Source organism: Acartia tonsa, chromosome 14, assembly GCF_053477335.1.
Source record: "Acartia tonsa isolate MP-2025a chromosome 14, ASM5347733v1, whole genome shotgun sequence".
NCBI classification, from domain to species: Eukaryota; Metazoa; Arthropoda; class Copepoda; order Calanoida; family Acartiidae; genus Acartia; species Acartia tonsa.
In genome coordinates this window covers 38,983,486-39,005,460 of record NC_137273.1, presented here as the reverse complement: position 1 = coordinate 39,005,460, position 21,975 = coordinate 38,983,486, and the positions used below count along the sequence as shown (strand labels likewise).

Sequence of the window (21,975 nt, the reverse complement as noted above, 5' to 3'; positions counted from 1 at the left end):
GTTTGGTTCAAAAGTATAAAATGAGGTGTGTTGGATCGAAGATTAATATTGAACATATGATTATTTGCCAGAATCATTGTCCCTTGATTTATAAAATTAAATGTAAGATGAAATAAATATTATTATCATATCATCTTACAAATAGATTTAAGATATAAATATGCAGGATTAGAATACATTTGGCTTTTTGGCAAAACTTTTTAATTTGTATAATTATGCATGGAGATTCCTGTAACAACAAGGTTTGGTATAATAAGTGAGCAACAACATAATCATTCTTACAAAATCCAAAGGTCTGTTTAATCATTTGGAGTAGCAATAATAATTGTATCCTATAAATCTGATTTCTATGATTAATTGGCAGACCAATATAAGCTTGGTATATCTATAATTCAGAATTGTACTTATGTTTGTTAATTTGTCTAATGGCTTTGTTAAGTTTCCCTTTCAAGGATGTGATCATCGTTGCTTGACAATGGGAAACGAAATTTTTTTATAGAAATGAGAAATTCAATATCCCTTATATTTAATATGCTAATGAATAATTATTTGATTGTTATTATCTTAATTACTATTTTTGGATCGTACTTAATTTGATAATCATTTTAGTACAAGCAAAAGAATGTACAATAACTGATGTACAACTTTTTTATTTCTTTTAACAACGAAGAATTAGTAGAAATTATGTTAATTCGAAATTACATTTGTTGACTTAAATTTTTTAGATGTCAACACAATGGTTATTAAATGGATTATTGATAATTCATATGTTAGTAAGAGTAAATACTTTTTTAGTGTAAGTTTTAACTATTTTCTATTATATTTTTAAAAGCGAAGCTTTTCTATGATTAGAGTAGATCCGTACGAGATAGATAGCTTTTATTCGTTATTTTAGCCATGTTAGAATAGTCCTATCGATTTCAAACTTTGCATGATGATTCCTGTAGTAATTAGGTACGATTTAGCAACTCTATAATCATTACCACTTTGTCTGTCCGTCAGTCCGTAACGCTATGGGGGAAAAGTCTCGGCTCCCATTTAAGATAGACAGCTAAGATTTTTAGTGAATATTCTCATGACATATGCCCATCTAATCCTAGATTTTAAAGTTTTCGTGATTTTCTCAACTACTTTTTAAGATACAGGGCTGAAATTTTCATGGAATAATTAATTTTATAATCTACATAATTTCCCCAAGTTTGATTAAGATTTGTTAAAAATCAATTGGGGTGCTAGATCGATTCCTAGATTTTAAGGTTTTCATGGTTTTCTCGATTCAGGATTGACGGCTGAAATTATCAGGGATTGAATATGCTTATGTTCTACATATTTCCATCAAGTTTCATTAAGATTTGTCTATTAATTGCGCTGCTAGATCGATTCCTAGATTTTCAAGTTTTTATGATTATAAGGTTGCGTGATTTTAAAGGTTTAATGATTTCCCTATTTTACTAAGATTAATGTTTATTGTATGACACTGCTTTATAGTAATTTTTTCCCGATATTTATTCATAATTTTTGAGCTTCGCAACTTATGGATGTTGTCATCCTTGTTTTGAATATCAATCCACAGATAAACACTACAATTATCAATATTAGTGGTTACAAATTTATATTCCTCTCCGGAGCTCGATCTTTAAATCGTTTATAGGTGATTTAAACCGGGGCGATTCATTTGGCGCACCATCAAATTATTAATATCAATCTTTAAATCGAATTTGCATGGGCGATTTGAATCGGGCAGTGGGGCGGGCCCGGCGCGGCAATGGCACTCACCGAGTGGCATTGCCGGTTTAAATCGGGGTGAATCATGCACTGAGCCCCAACGAAAGACCCATTGCATATGTAATAAATGGATATTTTTTTTAATTACTTTAATATTTTATTGCAAAACTATTGTGAAAACATTTTTATAGTTATTTTTAAAATAAATTATATATTAATGTTTTATATAAAATACCATACTGACACGGTATTTTATATAAAATACCTTACTGGCACTGCTTAAGTAATAAAGTTGTACTGGCGCGGATCGATATTTTAGTGAGTGCGCAAGCGATTTAACAACACCGCGCCGAAAATCTTTTAAAAATCAGGTGCGCTGTGGCTTACCACCAGCGCGCCTACGGTTCACCTCTGAATCGCCCCGATTCAGCGCGGCATAAAAACGATTTAAAGATCAAGCTCGGAAGACCTTTGATAATTTTCATTTAGAGACATTTTTTTTCGTGATTTTCTCAATTCCTTTTCAAAATAGAGGGCTAAAATTTTCAGGGATTAATCAGTTTTAAATTCTACATATTTTCCCTAAGTTTTGTTAAGATTTGTCTTATAATTGGGGTGCTAAATAGATTCCTAGATTTTTAGGTTTTTGTGATTTTCCCGATTCCTATTCAGGATTGACGGCGAAATTATCAGAGATTAAATATGCTCATATTCAACATCTTTCCATCAAGTTTCATTAAGATTTGTATAATAATTGCGGTGCTAAAACGATTTCTATATTTTAAAGTTTTTTTGATTTTGGTTGCGTGATTTTAAAGGATTCCCTTTTTACCTATTTTATCATGTTTAATGTTTATTGTATTACATTGCTATATGGTAAATTTTTCATTCATAATTTTTGAGCATTGCTACTTATGGATGTTGTCATCCTTGTTATGCTTAAGAGTATAATTATTTATTTTATTTTTCCACTAAAAATTATGAGAAATCCATTGTAGTCCTGTTGAAGAACCATGTTCATCAGAAATTGGCGCAGGACCAACATGTCCAGGTAACCATGGTATAATATTTCCATCTTAGCTTTTGAAACCGATTCTTTTCTGCTGGATTAGAATATAAACAAACAAGGCCAGTTTTGTCCGTAAGTAGCGCAAGTTCTGACGACCTTTTTACCAAATCCAATTGAAACAGAAAGTTGAGAAAAAAGCAAATTATGAGAGGTATAAAGAGACAATGAGAAATAGAGAGATATTAAATACAAAATGGAGGATAGAGTTATATTAGTACATACCTTAATTGCATTCAACTGAATATTTAGCACGTTGATAAACAAAAATAAATTTTTTTGTATTATTGTGTTGTGGTAAAAATTTGGAAACGGGATCAAAGAAAAGAAGATATAAGTATAAATTTTCTAAAGTAAAAGTAAAACCCAAACGCCCTTGTTAACTTCAGCTGAGGGAATGGTGGGTTATGTTTTCCAGTTGGAATATATAATTTTCGCCCAGGGATCTAAAGGGATAAGACAATGTCCGATAAATTGATGTACTTTTCCAATGATTATATACATATTACCCCTGTTGTAGATTAGGATTAGTGATTGAAATGTTTGAACACTGACCTTAATGAAGAAACCAATCAAAATTCGCTAAAGTTGTTGAGCCAATAAATTAGAAAACGTCATTAAAAAACTGTGGGGACTAGTGTAATAAACAGCCCATTGACCCCTCTCTATCTGATTTCCACCACTACACAACCATATCTAATGTGATTATTTCTTGTAGAATGTGATCCAAATGCCAATGAGTGGAAAACAAGTAATGCCTGTCCAATATGCTTCTGTAAACCTGGTTTTGCTGGACCAGGTAACTTTTATAAAAGCAAGGATTTTCTATAAATATTGCTTTTTTGTTGTTAATTTAGGCATTTTAGAATCGGCCTATCGATGTAAAACTTTGTATGATAATTCTGTATCAGTTAGGTATGATTTAGAAACCATTGCAACTTCATAATCGTTACCAGAAAGACAGTACGTTAATTTAAAACATGTTGATTTTTAACTTTTTTGACAACCCTTCTTGTATGATAACATTATCCTATTCATCTGATTCTTGAAATTATGTATCTAAGGAACGATAGTTTAAGCGAAGCATCTCTATAATCAATTCATATTAAACATCTCCTTAAATAGAATCATATATTAATGCAATTTTGAACAATTTTATATGATATTTTATTTATACCTTTAAAATAATATTCAGCTTATTAAGTTTAGAAACTCTTCAAGCGTTCATTATCGTTTGCTAAATTCATAGCTTCACTTTTATAGATGTTGTCATCCTTGTTAATATATTAAAACTAAATATCAAACAAAATACATCTAAAATTGAAACAGTGAGAATGTGATTGTATAATCCTTTCTCTTCAATTATAAGGGATAGGTCCAAAACTATTCCTAGACGCATATATCACTATATTATGCAAACATGACTCATATCAGATATTCTTGTGATTCATACTTAAAATTAATTTTTTATTGATATGTCAACTCTTTAAATCACAAATTGTTCTTTTCCATAATTCTTTGTCCTTCATAACTTATGTATGCTCAAACTAATCTAAAGGATTAAATGAAGAATATCTAAGTAGCTAAACTTGTGAAATGCACTTTATAAAATTTTAGATATTCTTTAAGAGTATTAAACTTTCTCTAAAATGAAAAAAATCTTTAAGCATATTCTCTGCCAAGAAAAACTTAAAACATGATATTGTATCAGGACCTGTCTGTGGACTTGATACTGATAGAGATGGTTTACCAGATGAAATGCTGAAGTGCACTCATACTGTGTCTTGTTTTAAGGACAATTGCAGGTCAGTATTTAAGAAAAGCAACATTTATCAATCCTCTGTTAAAAGTATTTTTTGTGTATTCTCTAGTTTTACTTTAAAATAAGCATGAAAACATTATAATACAATATATTTACTTATTATTCAAATTGCACCTTATTGTTACAGGAATACTCATCCATATATTGAAAACAATATTACAACTCTGAACATATTAAACTAATACAAAACCCTATAGGACAGAAAGCCTTGCTTTGATTCAATCTATTTGTAGATATGTTCCTAATCCTAATCAAGCAGACAAAGACGGGGATGGAATTGGTGATGTCTGTGACAATGATCATGATAGGGATACAGATAATGATGGTGTAATTGACACTGATGACAATTGTCCTAATCATTATAACCCAGAACAAATTGATCTAGGTTACAATATTTGATTTTTTACACAATTAGAATGCTATTCAATGCTTTAAATAAATTAAAATAAAAGAGAAATCTTCTACTATCTTAATTAGTCCTTGATATAGATAATGATGGAATGGGTGATGAATGTGACAATGACAAAGATGGAGATAGTGTCCCCAATGATAGGGATAACTGTCACTTTGTGGCAAATTCAGGTTGTCATTATTTGAAATTCTAGAAAAATTCTAAAATAGTCAAATTTTCAATCCCTATATAAAGTAAAGTTACTAATCTAAAAAATGGATATGTAATTAAATTGATTCAGATCAGCTTGATACTGACCGAGATGGCCTTGGGAATGGTTGTGATGATGATTTAGATGGTGATACAATTGAAAATTCTAATGATAACTGTCCATTAGTAGCAAATAAAGGTACACATTTTAGTTTTTAGAGAATTTAATCAGTGGGATACATATCTTATAAATCAGCTAAAAACTATGATCAATAATGACCTACTATATACTTAAGATCAACTGGATATGGACAAAGATGGTTTGGGAGATATGTGTGATGATGATATAGATGGAGATGAAATAAAGAATATTGATGATAAATGTCCTAAGAAAAGAAACATAGGTTAATATAAATTTAATAAAAACTGCAAATAAAAATGATGACATAATGTTTATTATAATAGTTTGTGATGTAAATGCCTTGGAAAAAACTGGAGGTTGTGATTGTGAATGTAAAACTGGTTTTGCTGGTCCAGGTAGTGTAAAATCAACCTTATATCTATTATGTATACTAGCGGCTACGCCCCTAGAGGCCTCTAGGGGCACTTGAGGAGGAGAGAGTCAATTTAATAACCCTATTTCTAATTTTAAATTTTAAATGAAAAAGTAAGTAAAATTTTTGGGGGGGCGAAAATTTTTTAAAATTTTAGTTAAAAAAATATTTTTTTGGGGGGATGAGGTTTCATTTTTTTGGTGGGGTTTGGGTTGTCTCACCCCTCCCCCATAAAATAGTTATAAACCTTCCTGGGACCTATGAGAAGCTACCCTGTTAAGGAGAACCCGATCAGTTCAGCGGTTAGCGAGATCCTTCAGTACAGACACACAGATACTCAGACAAACAAACATCCTGTTACTTTAGTATAAGGATTATTTCATGCATGTCTAACAGCTAAGAATAATGTGGTAGTTGTTTCCATTTTTGTCGAAATACCATGCTTTAGAGTATATTTCATATTTTTTTACTAAGTTACATTTTTAACATATGAATCTGTTAATTATCTTTTAAAAGGAACCATTTGTGGCAAAGATTATGATAATGATGGTTATCCTGATACAAATTTGGGATGTACTTTGCCAACCTGTCTAGCTGATAACTGTAGGTGATAATATTTAGTCATTAAAATGAAAGATCTTTAGATAAAATATATTTACATGTTAAAAGTTATTGGGATTTTTTATTTTAATTTAGGGATATTCCAAACTCAGGTCAGGAAGATTTAGATGGTGATGGACTTGGAGATGTCTGTGACCAGGATATAGATGGAGATAATATTCTAAATGAGAAAGATAATTGTAAACTAATGCCTAATCTTGATCAGGAAATTGTTTCTTTGTTTATTCAAATTAAATACATTATAAAATTGAACATATGTATATAATTTTTTTTGTAATTACTCACTATATTTGAATACATTGAATTGAAACAATGACAGAGGGATCAAGATCAAGATGGCTTTGGGGATCTTTGTGATAACTGTCCCTTTATAAGGTACAATGACAAAAAAACCGTTACCATTGTTTGTCAATTAACTATTAGGGTTAATTAACTGTCTATTCTTTAGGAATCCTTTACAATGTGATGTTGATAAAGATGGAAAAGGAAATGAGTGTGATGAAGATATTGACAATGATGGAAAATTAAACAATTTTGATAACTGCATTTTGGTAACATTAAACAGATCTAAATATATATAAATCAATACTGACAAAATAAAAATACTTTTAAAACAATGTGACATTAAGGTTGCTAATGTTGATCAAGCAGACAAGGATGGAGATAGAGTTGGGGACGCATGTGACAACTGTCCAAGTACACCAAATACTAATCAAGATGATGTCAATGACAACCGTATAGGAAAGTATTTATCAGTTCTCTTGTTTCCTTTAATAATTTTTATTACAAAGATTAACTCAAATATTTTATTACTTACAGGAGATGCATGTGATAGTGGCTCCGACACAGATAAAGATGGTTATCCAGATTCTGCTGACAACTGTCCTCTAATTGAAAATTCAGAACAGCTAGATACTGACAGAGATGGAGCTGGTGATGCCTGTGATGATGACAAGGATGGAGATGGAGTATTGAATACTGTAGACAATTGTCCATTGGTACCCAATTCTGAACAGGTCACCATGTTATTAAAGCTTTGAATTCCAATTGCAAGGGGAATTATAAGGAAAGCTGAGTGATGAGTAATCATAATTGCATCATTACAGAACTATTCATTAGTAAGAAATATCTATTAACTGCCTCTTAACTCCCTATAATTGTCTTTCATTATCTTATACTGCATTTATCAATTTTAATCTCTAGAGCCATGGAAACCTTAGTTGTGCCAACTTAAACCCATTATGCATCTTAAACAAAGCATGCTTGTTTATGTATTCTAATTATGCAATGAGTTTTCACTAAATAATTATTGATAATAATCTTGTCTTTAGACTGACTCTAACTTTGATGGAGTGGGAGATGCTTGTTCAGACAACTGTGATGGAGATGATGAACCTGATGACGTAGACACATGTCCAGATAATGCAAAGATATTCCACACAGACTTTAGAGCAATTCAAGCTGTTGATATGGGAAACAATTCTTTTTCACAAGGAAAGCCAATTTGGCAATTCAGAAATGGAGGAAAAGAAATTTATCAAGAGGTATATAAATTTCTTTATATCAAAAATTCAAATTAAGAATGATATACCTCCACCCATCTGGAAGCTCAAGATCTTGCCAAATAGTTGTTACTTTCCTGGAGATTCTTCTTTTGTTCTTAAGCTATTTTCTATCTTGAGAAGGGGATACTTCCCACTAACAAAATGTAAATCTTAATGGGGAGGTCAAAGAATATCAGTAACTACCCAAACTACCCTCTCCTTAGAAAAGGTCCCACAAAATAGGCATTAGATCAAACCCTAACTTACATTAAGCAATAACTATAAAAATCATAGTCTTTTTGATATTAGATAAATAGTGCTCCTGGAATTGCAATAGGAGAGGACAGTTTAGCTGGTGTTGAATATCAGGTAGGTAAAACTATTTTTAACTATGTCAAAATAATCACAGATTCAATATAAATAAATGTATTTGAATGTGGGCCTTCAAATATCATCAAAAAGTTAAAGTTATTAAAAAAAAATAACGATGTTCTTTGTGTTGTTTTCAGGGAACTTTTTTTGTTGGTCATTATTATGACAATGACTGGATTGGTATTGTTTTCTCTTATCAAGACAGTTCCAATTTCTATCTGTTGATGAGTTCCAGAGATGATTCCAAGGGATGTACCCCAGCGCCTGGTCCCTGTAATCAAGGAAATTGGCAGCTAAAATTGGTTCAATCTCAAACAGGACCCCATAAAGGTACTCAGATTTTTTTTCAACTTACACTTTTATCTGGAATCTATCATTCATTCATTGAAATAATGTGAGTTCCATTCCGTATATTTCATGGGAATTAAGCACAAACATAAATCTTTGTAAAAGCATATAGCTTTTGGGTAACAAAAATGACATCCAACAAACTTAGTATAGAGAGTTATTATTTTTCAGGCACTATCCTTTCTGATGCTATAAGAGCACCACAATCTGTAGCTGGAGAAACTGAACTACTTTGGAAGGCAGATCCTAAAACTGCAGGTATGTTTGCCTAATCTGCTATTTGTCTGAAAGGTGAAGATTTTAAGTCATGACCTTTTATAATAATACAAGGATGACAACATCCATAAAAGCGAAGCTCTAAAACGAAAGGACAAGCGGACATTAACACTTGTATAATGTCAGAACTGAATAATCAGAATGTAAATGTAAAAGAGTCAAAGCAAAATTGTAAGTAAATTTGTTGAAAAACTGCTTGATACAGGATAATGTTTATGGACATACTTACATTTTTAGGACTTAATTATAGAGTTGCTTCGCTTATCAAATAATACTTTGTTGTCCCAGAAATCAGTATACCAAAAATCAGACCTCTCGGATAATTAGGTCACATACAAATTTGTTGTTAAAAATGTAAAAAATCAACATGTTTAAAATGGACGTACGGACATTCTGGTAATGATTATAGAGTTGCTACGCTTTCTAACTCGTACATAACTTCTACAGGAATCACCATGCAAAGTTTGAAATCGATAGGACAATTCTAACATGTCTAAATTAACGAAAAAAGCTATCCGTTACGGACGTACGGACGGGCCAACCCTAATTATAGAAAAGCTTCGCTTTAAAAAATTTTTACACATCTTTTTGCTGAGCTTCTTGGTGAAGTTAAGACAAATAAGAAGGTTGATTTTATATCTATGCCAAAAAGACTTTTGAAATGTAATCAACTGTTTGTTACAAGGAATTTGGTTGGGTACTATTTACAGTAAATTGTACTGTCCCCTACAGTTTATTATAATCTACTTCTGCTTAAAAATTTTAGGACTGTGTAAAAAAAGGTACGTTAATATTCATCTTTCTAAAAATCAATATTATTTGGGAGTATATTTATTTTTAATTAAGTTGTCTTTTAAGCTAATAGCCCCATTTTAATTAGTAATTTGCTTTTAAGAATAAGTCACATAGATTTAAGCCTTCTTAAATGTTTACAACTAAATACTAAATTTTATTTACATGTTAACTAGGTGGATGGATTGAAAAATTCGCCTACAGATTTAAAGTTGAACACAAACCTGCGCTGGGAACCATTCGAGTTTGGCTTCATCAAGGCTCACAACTTATTGCTGATTCTGGTCAGTTTAAATCACCCTTTCTTCAATGCTTTAAAATTCCATATTATTAAAGAATTACAATTTCCCCTAATTGAACATAAATTTGACTGGATTTTGAACAGTTTAATGTTTTTATTTTTCTTCTATATAATACAACTACGAGGTTAAAATCTTTTGTCTAGCATCCTATTTAGGGTTAGAAATTTAAAATCAGAATTTGCGGGAGGATATTTAAAAATATTTTATAAGATAGTAAAGTTCCTTATATAAAAGTAACAGGATCTGTGTCTGTGTGTGCTGAAGGATTTATGTAACCGCTGAACCGAAATGGTTCTCCTTTGCAGTGTAGCTTCTCATAGGTCCTGGAAAGGTTTATAAATAATTTGGGGGAGGGTACCATCACCACCCTCAAAAGAAAAAGTGACCCCTTCAAAAAAAACTTTTACCTTTCTTTTTAAAACAAAATTATAATGGGGCTCGACTTTTACATCCAACCACCACCTCAAGTGCCCCTAGAGGCCTGTAGGGGCATAGCCGTTGTGATAAATATGATTGAAATGATTCTAATTAAATAACATGTTTTCGTATTTCTTAGGAATCATCAACAATTCAGCATTGAAGGGAGGCAGACTTGGAGTTTATTGTGACTCTCAAGAACAAATCACTTGGTAAATATTCTTACATTCTATTTGTAAGTTGTCAAAATAAGTAGTATTGCGCTTTATATAGCTTGATAAAAACTATGACTAGATGCAGCTGCAAATACCATGATTTTATCATTTTTTTTTGTAAATAGAATTTACTTTTTAAGAGTGCAGAAAAAATTCTACAATCAATGAAAAACAGCCTAATAAATGTTCCGACTTATTCAAATCTGTTCTGAAAATTCTAGACCTGAACCTACAGAATACAACTAACAGACAACACGTTTCTTCTTAATATAAATAATTTTCAGGTCTTTCCTCTCCTACAAGTGTATATCAAATGGCTCCCAGTGCAATAAGAAACCTTTCTTGATTAAAGGTTGAAATGAATAATTATATTTAAATGTTGAATACAAAATATGTAAAAAGAAATTTAAAAAATAAACCAAAAAGTCATAAATTTATTCCATAATGATAATTTGATAATAATTAATTGTACATTATTATTATAATAAAAACAATATTGAGTATATCCAACCTACACCAAAATCTAGTATTTATGGTTGTCTTTTTGATAAAACTCATTTAAACTAATAAAACATAATAGCATTTAGAAAAAGAATATTTACTTAATTCTATTATCAATTTCATTTATTCTAAAGTTCAAAAAAAAAGAAAAAAAATATTTGATATCTAATAATACATAAAAATTATAATTCAAAATAGTCTAAATCGACCAAAGCAAATAAAAAGTTTTGTGAATGGCAGAAATTTTGATTTTTATTACAATTTTGTCATTTTGAAAATTGGAGAAATTGAAAATATGATCCCTCTATTGAATAATTATTATTCATTAGAGCTTCTTTTGGTTTCAGATTTCAAGCATACTGAAATATTCTACTGTCAGCCTACAGTAATACAAACATATTTTAATCTCTTCAATTTAAAAAAAAAATAACAAAACACACCTACATAATCTGAGGGTCATACACTGTATGCACATTTTTAAATTACAATACTAAACATTATAATTTTCACAAGAAATTCTGAAAGGTATGATTGAGGAAATTATAGTTTATAAAACGGATGGTAGGATGGATTAAACAGCAAGTTGAGCTGGGTCAGGTGCCTGAAATAAAAATAATTTTAGAAATCAATAAAAAAAACTGCCTGTATTGAAGCAAACATAAATAGACATATGTCACATAAGCATACATTTACAAATAAATAATTGGCAAAAATATCAAATATTGAAATAATGTAAGCATAAGTGAAGAATCTATAGAAATTTCCTTCTAAAATGTAGTGACATTGTTATTAAAAATACATATGTAAGTAACTTTTTACTTAAAAGTATGAATTTAAAAATATAATTATAATTCTAATGAAGTAAGTACCTCTGTTCTTTAAATACAATGTTTTTAATTAAAACTGTTTACTAATGTAACTATCTAAAGCATTAGGTTAGACAAAAAAATAGACTTAGTGTTCATAAAAATTACTACTTAAAATTCCTTAATCTATTCTCAATATTTAGATTAAAAAGTAAGTATATTACTAAAACTATGGCTTTACAATGTTATATTTGTGTCTAAAGTATCTAGAAAAATAATATTTTTTCTAATTAATCTTATTAAATCTAAATATATTTATAACCTATAATGACATTTAATCTCCTAATCTAATGTGTATGTATAAACCTAATTTAAGTGTTAAATTAATTAATGAATAATTTTAGGGTTAATACTTTGTTTAACAAAAATATGATTTAAATGATATAAAAGTAAAAACAAATAGTTATTATAAGCCTGACATATTTACAGAGCTATTTTTGACAATTACCTGTTTTGCCAAAACTAAAACAAATGTAGTGAATGTTAAAGCATTTATTTTTAGCATTTTTGTTATTAATTACCCATTTTCCAAGGAATGGTTAAAAAGATTCTTCTTATTTCATAGCTTTACCACTAATTGAACAAATAAAAATAGCAATTAAAATTATTTCTAGAAAATTAGTTTATGCCTATATAACCTAGATACTAATCAAAATTAGTTTCTTTGGTTTGATCGTATTATTTAAATTAAGAATATAATAATTAAGAATCCTTCAGTATTTTATTAGAATAAGAATTCACTCATTGACTCACATAACCATTATACATACAAAAACAGACAAAATCAAGTAGTAAAGTCTTTAAAAACATTATGGCAATTCACTGAGATATTATTCAAAATATTTATTAAATATGACACATTAGCTGTTCTACTAACAGACAAAATTGTACTTGTTTCTTAATATCTATTTGCTTATTACTTACCACTCCAGTTGACATTTTCTTCATCATTTCCTGCTTCTTCACAAACATCTCCTTGATCTGTTCCATCTGACTGTCCAGGTCATTTAGGTTGACCTGTTCACCAGCTCCACTGCCAGCAACCATGGTGCTGGTCACCTTGTTCAACATGTCTAAAATAGTTTTATGATAAAATTTAAGCTTTTATAAATATGTCATCATCAGAAATATTCTTCCTTTCTTTGTACCTTTCTGAATGGTTTTAAATCACTAACCCACTATCTATATATTCTTCTCTTAAAAATCTGTATATTCAAATGACTAAAGCACAACTATCTGTGAAAGTTATACCTGTCTGCTTGGTCCACATTCCAGAGAGGTCCTCAAGCTTCTTGGACCATTCAGTACAGCTCTTGTCAACAGCCTCCCATCTTAACAAAAGTTAGATAGTAGATTTTAAAACCATATTTTCTTTCTTTATTTTGTTTGTTTCATGTTTTAATCTAGGTACTTTTATTATTTTTAGTTGTTTCGCCCCTAGCCTCTATATTTTAGGATAATAGTTGTGTATCCAGGTACTAATTATTTATGCTTGTACCTGAGCTTCATAGCCTCATAGTCCTTATCCTCATCAGCATGCAGTGTCATCTTCATGGCACTGGCCTTGCCACTGTCAATCAACAACTTCACCTTGTCACACATGGTACGCCAGTCCTACATAATTAAATAGATTAAGTCTCTTATATTGTCAATTAACATTCACAAGGTTTAATATATTTACAGAATGATAATGCCAACTTATTTGTTTTATAATGTTGGAGCTTACCTTGCAGTCAGTAACCAAAACATTAGCCTCCTCAAGGTTATTGGGAGAACCATAGCCCTTCTTTACCTTCTCCTCAGCTCCCTATATTATTAGTTTTTAATATAAGTCACTAAGTTAGTGTTACTTTTAAAGAATGTTTAATTTATTAAACAAACATATGAAAAATCCAAATTTTACATTGTTTTACTTACATTAAAAAAACGTTATCAAAAACTTACAGATTCTCTTTGGAAGTCAAAAGTATACAACAATTATTATCAAAATTCTTTAATAATAGAAAGATCTTTTCATCAACTACAAACTTTGAGTAGGATAGCTCCTGATAAGTATGAATTTGAATTCAAATTTTGTATATATTATATGAAAAGTACCTCAATCCAAGCATTAAACTGGTTTCTAGCATTGGAGAACTCAGCCATAAACACAATATCATTACCATACTAAAATTAAAAGTAGATATTTAAAAGTTGAATGTATTAGTTAATTATTTATATCAAATAGAAATAAAAATGCAGATAATCTGAAATTATAACTGCTGAAATAACAACAATGGTAACCTTTAATTGACTTTTAGTAAAAATTTAATATATAAAATATTTTAACCAACCTTTGCAGCTTCACCATCAGCTTCCTAAAACAGAGTAAAATTACATTAGTTTACTTTTTTGTCTAAATGTATATAAAGCAGTCAAATCATCTTAATATTATAAATCCCAATCTTTGATTGCTCCAGATTTTATTTTTGTCAACAAATACAGAAATATATTTGAGGAAAAATTTAGCACACAATTTTTAAATCTAATGTCTAATGATCAAAACTAGATGACATAAGTTAGAAATGTATACAGCTCTAATAAAGAATAGCTATCTATATGAAAGACTTGTTTGGTTTCCTCTTATGTAATGCCAGTTAATTCAATACACATTTATCAGAGAATCAATTATTTACAACATAACCTGCTTGCATACTAAATATATTTTCTTTTCATTTTGAGTGTATTTATTAAGAAAGTTAATTAATACTTAAGTTCTAATGTTGCATAAAGTAATGCATTGAGAAGATCAATATTTCATTTTTGTCCAAACTAGAAAAAGTAATTAAGTTTCTATATACAATTATTTAACAATACCAAACAAAAGTTTTTTTTATCTCTAAGATAACTTTACAGTTTTCCAAGTACTTTATCAATTAAAATAAATGATGCAGTTAGTAACTTTTTAAAATACCACTATCCATATGAATTAAAATTTTTATAGTTAAAATTTAGAAAATATGTCCCTATTTATGAAACTATCTGTCTAAATGTTGCAAAACAGATGCATATTACAGATCAATATTTCAACTTGGAAAATCTCTATTTTCATTGCATTTCCACACATTGTAAATTTATGACCTGTCATTAAATTAAATTGGAATAGGACAGAAAAAGAAATTTATTTTTTTTTACAATGTAATTTACACGTGTACAAAATATTTTATTTTACTTGAGATATTAATACTCAAAGACTGGTCTAATAGATTTAGTTAGATACATGAAAATGATTTTTAGAAGTTAGGACTTTTGGATAATGGTCGTTCTTATTGCAATTGCTTTTATACCTACTGCAAAATATTTTTAATTCTTATGTAGTGGGACAAAGTGACTCAAAAGAGAGTCATGTGATATCATCAAAAATGAGGAAGATAAGAAGAGAAGTGGGAAAGTAAACCCCTAAAACGAGTCACAATCACATAGCTGATTTTTGAGTCACTTTTTCCCACTACAATTCTCATCCTCATGCAGAGGCATTAATCATATGTAACCCCCCCAAAAAAATTTCTTGTTACCTCTTCAAGTTTAGCCAGGGAATCACTGACAGCCTCCAGTCTGGCAACAAACTTCTTGGCCTAAATATTGAATTATGCATGAATATCAAAAACTAATAAATCATTTTCAAGTCAAGATATTATTCAAAACTTCTAACCTCGTTCTTCTATTATTAGATTGCTATCTAGATATCTTTTAATGTATCAATAGTGTAACTTTGCCTTTACAAGAAGAAGTGGCAATAAACAGTGTTCAAACCTTTCCACCAATAACATTGATCTACATGAGATGCAATTTTGTTTTTTACAATATAGGGTTTCTTAGATTTGTATTTTTTCACTAAAATTGATTTATCTTTCAACTGACCTCATCTGTGTTCTCCTTGGTGTTGCTGGGAGCCAGGTTATCAGACCATTCAGATTGTTTATTGGCACAGATCTCCTTCTGGGCACGGATGTCATCAGCCAAGTCCATGGCTTGCACCAGTCTGAAAATATTATTTTTATTAACTGTTTGGCTGATTTTTTAGATAAAATTTCATGCAATTGGTTTGCTTTAAAAAATCAGGAGGTAACAATACCATTATTTAGTGTCTAAATTTGCTTAGTAAAAAAATTGTAATATTTTGAAACTTTTCAACATTTCATTGTTCATTTATCAATTTCTTTTTAAGAAATTCTGCCCATTTAAAAAAATAAATTTTTAATAATTTTTTTACCTGTCAGTGGACTTAATCTTCTCTGGTGGCTTGATCAGGTTATCAAGATCAGCTCTATCCTTCTTAACCAGATTCTCAAGTTCAGTGGCGGTTTTGTCATACTCAATTATGCTCTAATCATGTTTTAAACATTTTAATTAAATTTTTATTGTAATTAATCTATTTAAAGGCACTCTCCTCACTTGTTGATTGTATTAAAATTATCATCTAACAGTTACAGAGGTTTATCATCCCCATTTACCTAAAATACATTATTGAGTTTGGCAACACAACAAACTTTTAAACTTGTTAAAAATATAATATTTATCTACTCTGTAATTTAAGGAAATCTTATCCTTGAAAGCTATTACTTTGAAATGTAAGTTGTAAATCAGAGGATTTTATACTGAAATTTCCCCAAAATGATTTGTTTATGAATTTAAAAAGGAAAATATAAATTATGAAGAAACTAAATTAGATGTTTCTATCAAGTGGGAAGGTAATCTTATTTAATGAGAAAGCCAATGTTGCTTATCCAGAATTCTCACCAAAAAAATATCCATTTTTTTCTTTAGTTTTACAAAATGTGCATCTTCTGGATATTTAAAGTTATTATGTTGAGAATTTTTTGATACTTGAAGCAATAAATATTGAAAGGAGAGGAAAATAACATGGAGATATTAAGTTGTCTGTTTTCATTAAAATGTTTCCCTGGTTGAAGTTGTCTAACCAAGCAAGCTTCTCATCCAATTCTGTTCTTACCTAAATAAAATATAAAGAAAATATTATTATTTATCAATTGCGTATAAGTTTGAATTTTAGAAATAGTTTTTCAATAATTATTTAAAATTTTTTGTAACCTACAATAATCAAGTCTATCTTAAAGTTAACAACGTTCCTGGTTAGATTATGCATCTATCCATCTGACTTGTTTTTCATGGGTTTATATCCATCTATCTAACTAATGTCATCAAAAGACTTGATAAGGTAATCAACTTACTGGGACTGACTTTCATCAGTGAAATGTGAGTTAACAATTTCATGGATTAATTTGACTTTCATCAGTAGTTTTGATGAGTTTAATAACTTCCTAGGTTGTTCTATCAATCTATCTATTACGTTTTTGTCAGTAGTCTCAATGAGGTTTACAACCTCCTTGGTTGATCTATCCCTCTATCTATCTAACTTACATCAGCAGCCTTGGTGAGGTCCTCAACCTCCTGACTGAGCTGAGCCTTGGTGCCATCATCAGCCAAAACCTAAACAGAAGTATCAATATTAGGTATTAGCAAAGGTATATATAATATGTACTTTGGGTAAAGTTAAATTAAAAAACTTTTTTTTGCACAGGAATTTTCCATTTTTCATTGATGTAATTTTTATATGATTGTGAAATGATTTTAAATAATAACTAAAATGTAAGTCAAGGTCAAACTTGTTTAACTTTATTAAAAAAAATAATACATTAAAATCTGCATTATTTGCATGTTTGTTTTACAGAACAAATTCAAACTCAATTAAGTTGCCATTTCTAAAACTATATTATCCTAATTAGCACCTAATATCAGCCTAAACTCTACCCTAATGTTTGACTATTTTTTTATCATTATTGCCTAAAAATGTAATCCTAATTTTGCATGTTATAAAAATGTTTGCTGTGTATATGCAATTTCCAAATTCTAATTGCAAAAAAATGTCAGAATTAGTAGTTCAAGGATTAGTGTTATGGCTAGGGGGATTAAACAAATTCAGCTTAAAAATATTCTGAAAATTAGCCAAGATAATTTATAATCAAATTTATTTATTTTTTGTTAATATTTTTTTTAATTTGTATAACTATATAGGTATACAAAATAGGTAGTGATATTTGAAAACCGATTAAAAGTGTAGGTATTTAACCTATTGAAAACAAAAATATTTTTATTATACAAACTTAATAAAACATGAAAAGATCTTTAAAGAAAAATTTCAACACTCAACATTGATAAAATTACTACTAAAAGAATTACATTGATTGAAAAGAGTTCATACAAATGTCTGAGAACGTTTTGGTTCCCTTTCTTTCTCTTCCATTTGTCTAGAAAATCTTTTTTAGCTAATTATTATTTTTAGCGTAATTGAAATCAGAATTTTGCATATGCAAACTAGGCAGAATAGTAAAAGTAAAAAATTTAGGTTAATTGCGTAATAATTTCAACTTTTCCGTGTACATAAGGATTAAAATAGGATTAGGTCTCTTTTACAAATAGTAAATCTCATTTGGTTGTTTATTGTCAAATTTTATTTTTGTTGCAATAATGCATACTAAAAACATTTTAAATTAATTTTTTTTGTTAATAATATTTTTAGAGCTTCAATAATATTTGAATAACACCTTTAAATGGTCTATAAAACTTTAAAACTCGCATTAAAGATTTTACAATTTTAGTGTTCTATAAAATATAAATAGCTCTAACAGTAAATACAAAGCTAAAAGTAATAAAATTTAAGTGTATTCTTTTATCTGCCAATTTTACTAATAAGCAAATTTGTTTATAATCAAACCTGCTATGATTAATTTATTAGTTCAATTTAGGGTGAAAAAAAAGGCAGATATAGGGCAATTGACAACAGCTATGAAAAAAAAAACATAGGATTATCAAAATCATTTATTAATCCAATACTTTTACATTTCCTTACCTGTCCATAAAAACACATGAGAAATATTGAATATCGTTTTTAAATCTACTTATCCATCAAATTCAAATAAAGATGGTCTTTTTTCGTGTAATTCCGTAAAGTTGGGTGTTGAGTTGTAGTCAAATGCTCTTATTAACCCAAAGTGCCTTAATTATATGAAATGGTCCATAATTAAGAACAGTTCGAACTAATAAAAGCATTTGACTACAACCCAACACCCGACTTTACGGAATTATGCTAAAAAAATGTACCACTTTATCCATAAATCTATACATGAATTCATCTTACCTGAAGTGTGGCATTAGCAGCATTTACAGCATCCAGAGTTTTAGTGATCTCAGCCTTTGCAATAATTAACATTTTTTGCAAATTCATATTAGTAAGATACTTTTAAAATGGGCAATCTAAATTTAACCTTTGCCAAACAGTATTAGAAATTATTATTTTATTATCATAAATCACAAGAATACCAATTTACATTAGTAATTTATGTGGAAGTTTATGAAAAACATTAGGGCATCACTGAAAGTTTTGCCTTATTGTTTTTATGAAAATATTACATCTTTAAGGATGCATATACCACAGGAGTATAATTTTCTTGATATTTTGAAAGGTGCAAGGTAAAAATCCAAATTCTTTTATTTATATGATTTGTAAATAAATATGATATGATAGAATGGAAAAATACTGGATTTTCTTAAATGCATTTCAATTTTTTCTATGATTATTTGTATAAAATGTTCGCCTTGATTGCTGCTGCTTTCTTCATTCTGTCTTCATAGTCCATTTTAGCCTTGCCCATGTCGTACAACTACAAAATATTCATCATTATTATTTGTCTACCTATCAATCTAATTGTCTCTTTATATACAAATCTATTTATCTATCTGTTTGTCCTCATAGTCCATAGCTAAATTTAACCAAAATATAAAGTAAAATAAAAGTTTTGTGTTCATAGTTTTTATAAATTATTTTTATCTATCACACTCTTCGTCTATATATCAAGCTATCTATCTATCTATCCATTAACCTTCTTGACATCATTAATCTGTTTGTGGGCGGTTCCAACATGGGTCTGAAGGGTGGAGCACTTGTCAGCGAAGGCGTTCCAAGCAGCAGTATTGTTCTAAAGTAAACAAGATTAGTTGCAATGGAAACTTGTGCCTGTTTAAATCGAAAAAAATCTCCTATTACTTTTAGTCTTGAACAGTAAAATTCTAATAAAAACGGCCAAGATAAGCATAAAGCATAATTCTAAAATGTTTAACAGGCATTTACAAATTCTGACCACCCCCCTCTTTTTTTGGGAGGGGGGGGGGGTATTTTTTTGGGGGGAGGGGTGTCCTACCTCCCAATAAAATAGCTTAAAACCATCACAGTACCAGTAAGCATAATTTCTGAAGAGTAGAGCCCAATTGGTTCAGTGTTTACTGAGATCTTAAGCTTCAGATAGACAGACATAGAGACAGACATACGGACAGACAGACATCGTTCTACTTTGTAATATATATATATACCTTGAGATCGTTAAGTCTGTCCTTAGCCGCGTCGTTGGTTTGTTTCCAGAGGGCCTTCATCTCTCCCAACTTCTTAGCAAGAAATTCTGGGGCCTTAGCCTCACCTAGATAGATAATGCAATATCAGGTAAGTTTATCTTTCTCAGCTTAGGTACACATCTCTTCCCATTGATATACTTATTTGAATTATTAAATGAATACTTTTCCAGTATGGCTTCAAAACCGCTGGACTAAAACCGGTACTCAGCCATACTAAAAATCATGTATTGCATCGTATAAGAGACAATTTTCAACACATAAGATTAATACCAGGTTTGTTAGCCTGGTCCTTCGGCCTCGCGAGGCTAGCAAACCTGGTTTTAATCATATAATTTTCCATTTTGATATCCGCGGAAAACTCAAACTTTGTGTCCTTTGAATAAAAAAATATTGGAAAAAAGAGAAAGAGGGTGTAACTGAAGATAAAATATACATGTAAAAAAAATAAGATTTATCATATGACAGATTTATTAGAACCAATTATAAGATAAAAGTTTCATTCTATTTAATTGTTGATTCATAAGTTGAATGGTTTAAAGACAATACCTGCAAGCCTCTCACCCTTAGCCAAGATATCTCTGATTTCCTAAAACAGATAAAACTGTTCTTAAATTTGTAATTCATGAGATAAGTATTAGAGTAAAAAACTGGAGGGAGAAGGGGTTAAATAACTGTATCTCCCCATCTCAGTGTGAGTGTCTTTGTGCCGACTCTCAATCGGGTCATAGATAATCAACCAATGGTGTCGATTATATTAACACAGTCAAGTAGCAGAAAACAATTTTTAAGCAGACGAAAAAGGTCATCGAAAAAGGGAAGTAAGTGGGTTTCTGTATGCATCTATACAATAGATCTGTTAGACACGTACTGCTAGTTTGTAGAATTGTACTATTCAAGTACATTTAAAAAAATTTGTTTCATAGAAAACATTTGAATTCAAGTAAAAATGTTTCTATATTCAAATCATGCATTTTTATATATCAAATATTTAATAGAAAAATAATTGATTGCAATTGTAAAATTCATAAAATTGTGTATAGTTTAATAATTAAAAAAGTATAACAAATTTGTAAAGTTTCGTATTACAGGCGAGTGTCACAGCTTATTAAATCTTTTTATTCGCAATTTATTTCAAAATTTTAGACCTTCCATGTTTACTAGTTTTGTTTGCATGTTTGAATAAGTGAAAATGTACATATATACTTGTTACCTATTTCACCAATAAGTATTTGGTACACCGACAAACGTTCTACTGCGACAAACGTCCTAATGCGACAAACCTTCTAAGCGACAAACCTCCTAAACTACAAACGTCCTAATGCGACATCTTATAAGTAAAACCTCCTAAAAAATTTTAAAAATTTAAATCTTCCAAAACTTAATTTAAAAATGTTTGATAATAAGAGGACATTTTTCTAAAAAAGAATAAAAAAATTAAAGGTCGATTTTTGTAATGCATGGTTGTACCGGGTTCGTAACTATGCCGT

At 29.6% G+C, this 21,975-nt stretch overlaps 2 protein-coding genes across 4 annotated transcripts in view; one reads left to right on the top strand and one right to left on the bottom strand.

Moving 5' to 3' along the window:
* The first annotated feature begins 668 nt into the window (after window positions 1–668).
* Window positions 669–11,646, top strand: LOC145306060 (cartilage oligomeric matrix protein-like). The gene is made up of 22 exons (XM_080147989.1): window positions 669–796; window positions 2,724–2,776; window positions 3,510–3,590; window positions 4,503–4,596; window positions 4,847–4,998; window positions 5,103–5,195; window positions 5,306–5,413; window positions 5,511–5,618; window positions 5,680–5,751; window positions 6,285–6,375; window positions 6,465–6,594; window positions 6,709–6,764; window positions 6,838–6,940; window positions 7,019–7,132; window positions 7,211–7,405; window positions 7,721–7,933; window positions 8,243–8,302; window positions 8,443–8,635; window positions 8,825–8,911; window positions 9,898–10,005; window positions 10,580–10,652; window positions 10,940–11,646. The coding sequence occupies exons 1-22, from the start codon at window positions 726–728 to the stop codon at window positions 11,010–11,012; spliced, it is 2,328 nt and encodes a 775-aa protein (XP_080004115.1). The 5' UTR covers window positions 669–725; the 3' UTR covers window positions 11,013–11,646.
* The window catches only part of LOC145306061 (muscle-specific protein 300 kDa-like), a 35,274-nt gene continuing 24,375 nt past the window's right edge, over window positions 11,077–21,975 (bottom strand). For 2 of the 3 annotated variants that reach the window (XM_080147990.1, XM_080147992.1), the window contains 17 exons: window positions 21,035–21,074; window positions 20,450–20,553; window positions 19,963–20,058; window positions 19,678–19,743; window positions 19,221–19,274; window positions 17,444–17,512; window positions 16,967–17,015; window positions 16,275–16,389; window positions 15,923–16,043; window positions 15,577–15,636; window positions 14,356–14,379; window positions 14,120–14,188; window positions 13,749–13,829; window positions 13,521–13,636; window positions 13,274–13,353; window positions 12,947–13,095; window positions 11,077–11,757 (listed from right to left, as the gene is read on the bottom strand). In XM_080147990.1, the coding sequence (XP_080004116.1) occupies window positions 11,728–11,757; window positions 12,947–13,095; window positions 13,274–13,353; window positions 13,521–13,636; window positions 13,749–13,829; window positions 14,120–14,188; window positions 14,356–14,379; window positions 15,577–15,636; window positions 15,923–16,043; window positions 16,275–16,389; window positions 16,967–17,015; window positions 17,444–17,512; window positions 19,221–19,274; window positions 19,678–19,743; window positions 19,963–20,058; window positions 20,450–20,553; window positions 21,035–21,074 (1,323 nt within the window). In that variant the 3' untranslated portion in view covers window positions 11,077–11,727. Of the gene's footprint in view, window positions 11,758–12,543; window positions 12,596–12,946; window positions 13,096–13,273; window positions 13,354–13,520; window positions 13,637–13,748; window positions 13,830–14,119; window positions 14,189–14,355; window positions 14,380–15,576; window positions 15,637–15,922; window positions 16,044–16,274; window positions 16,390–16,966; window positions 17,016–17,443; window positions 17,513–19,220; window positions 19,275–19,677; window positions 19,744–19,962; window positions 20,059–20,449; window positions 20,554–21,034; window positions 21,075–21,975 lie in introns of all 3 variants that reach the window. The other variant, XM_080147991.1, reaches the window with a different exon arrangement.

Coding starts and splice junctions, on each gene's coding strand:
- LOC145306060 (XM_080147989.1), top strand. CDS start 726: ATGTCAACACAATGGTTATTAAATGGATTATTGATAATTCATATGTTA. Junction 797..2,723: donor AGAGTAAATACTTTTTTAGT/GTAAGTTTTAAC, acceptor AATCCATTGTAG/TCCTGTTGAAGAACCATGTT. Junction 4,999..5,102: donor CCCAGAACAAATTGATCTAG/GTTACAATATTT, acceptor TCCTTGATATAG/ATAATGATGGAATGGGTGAT.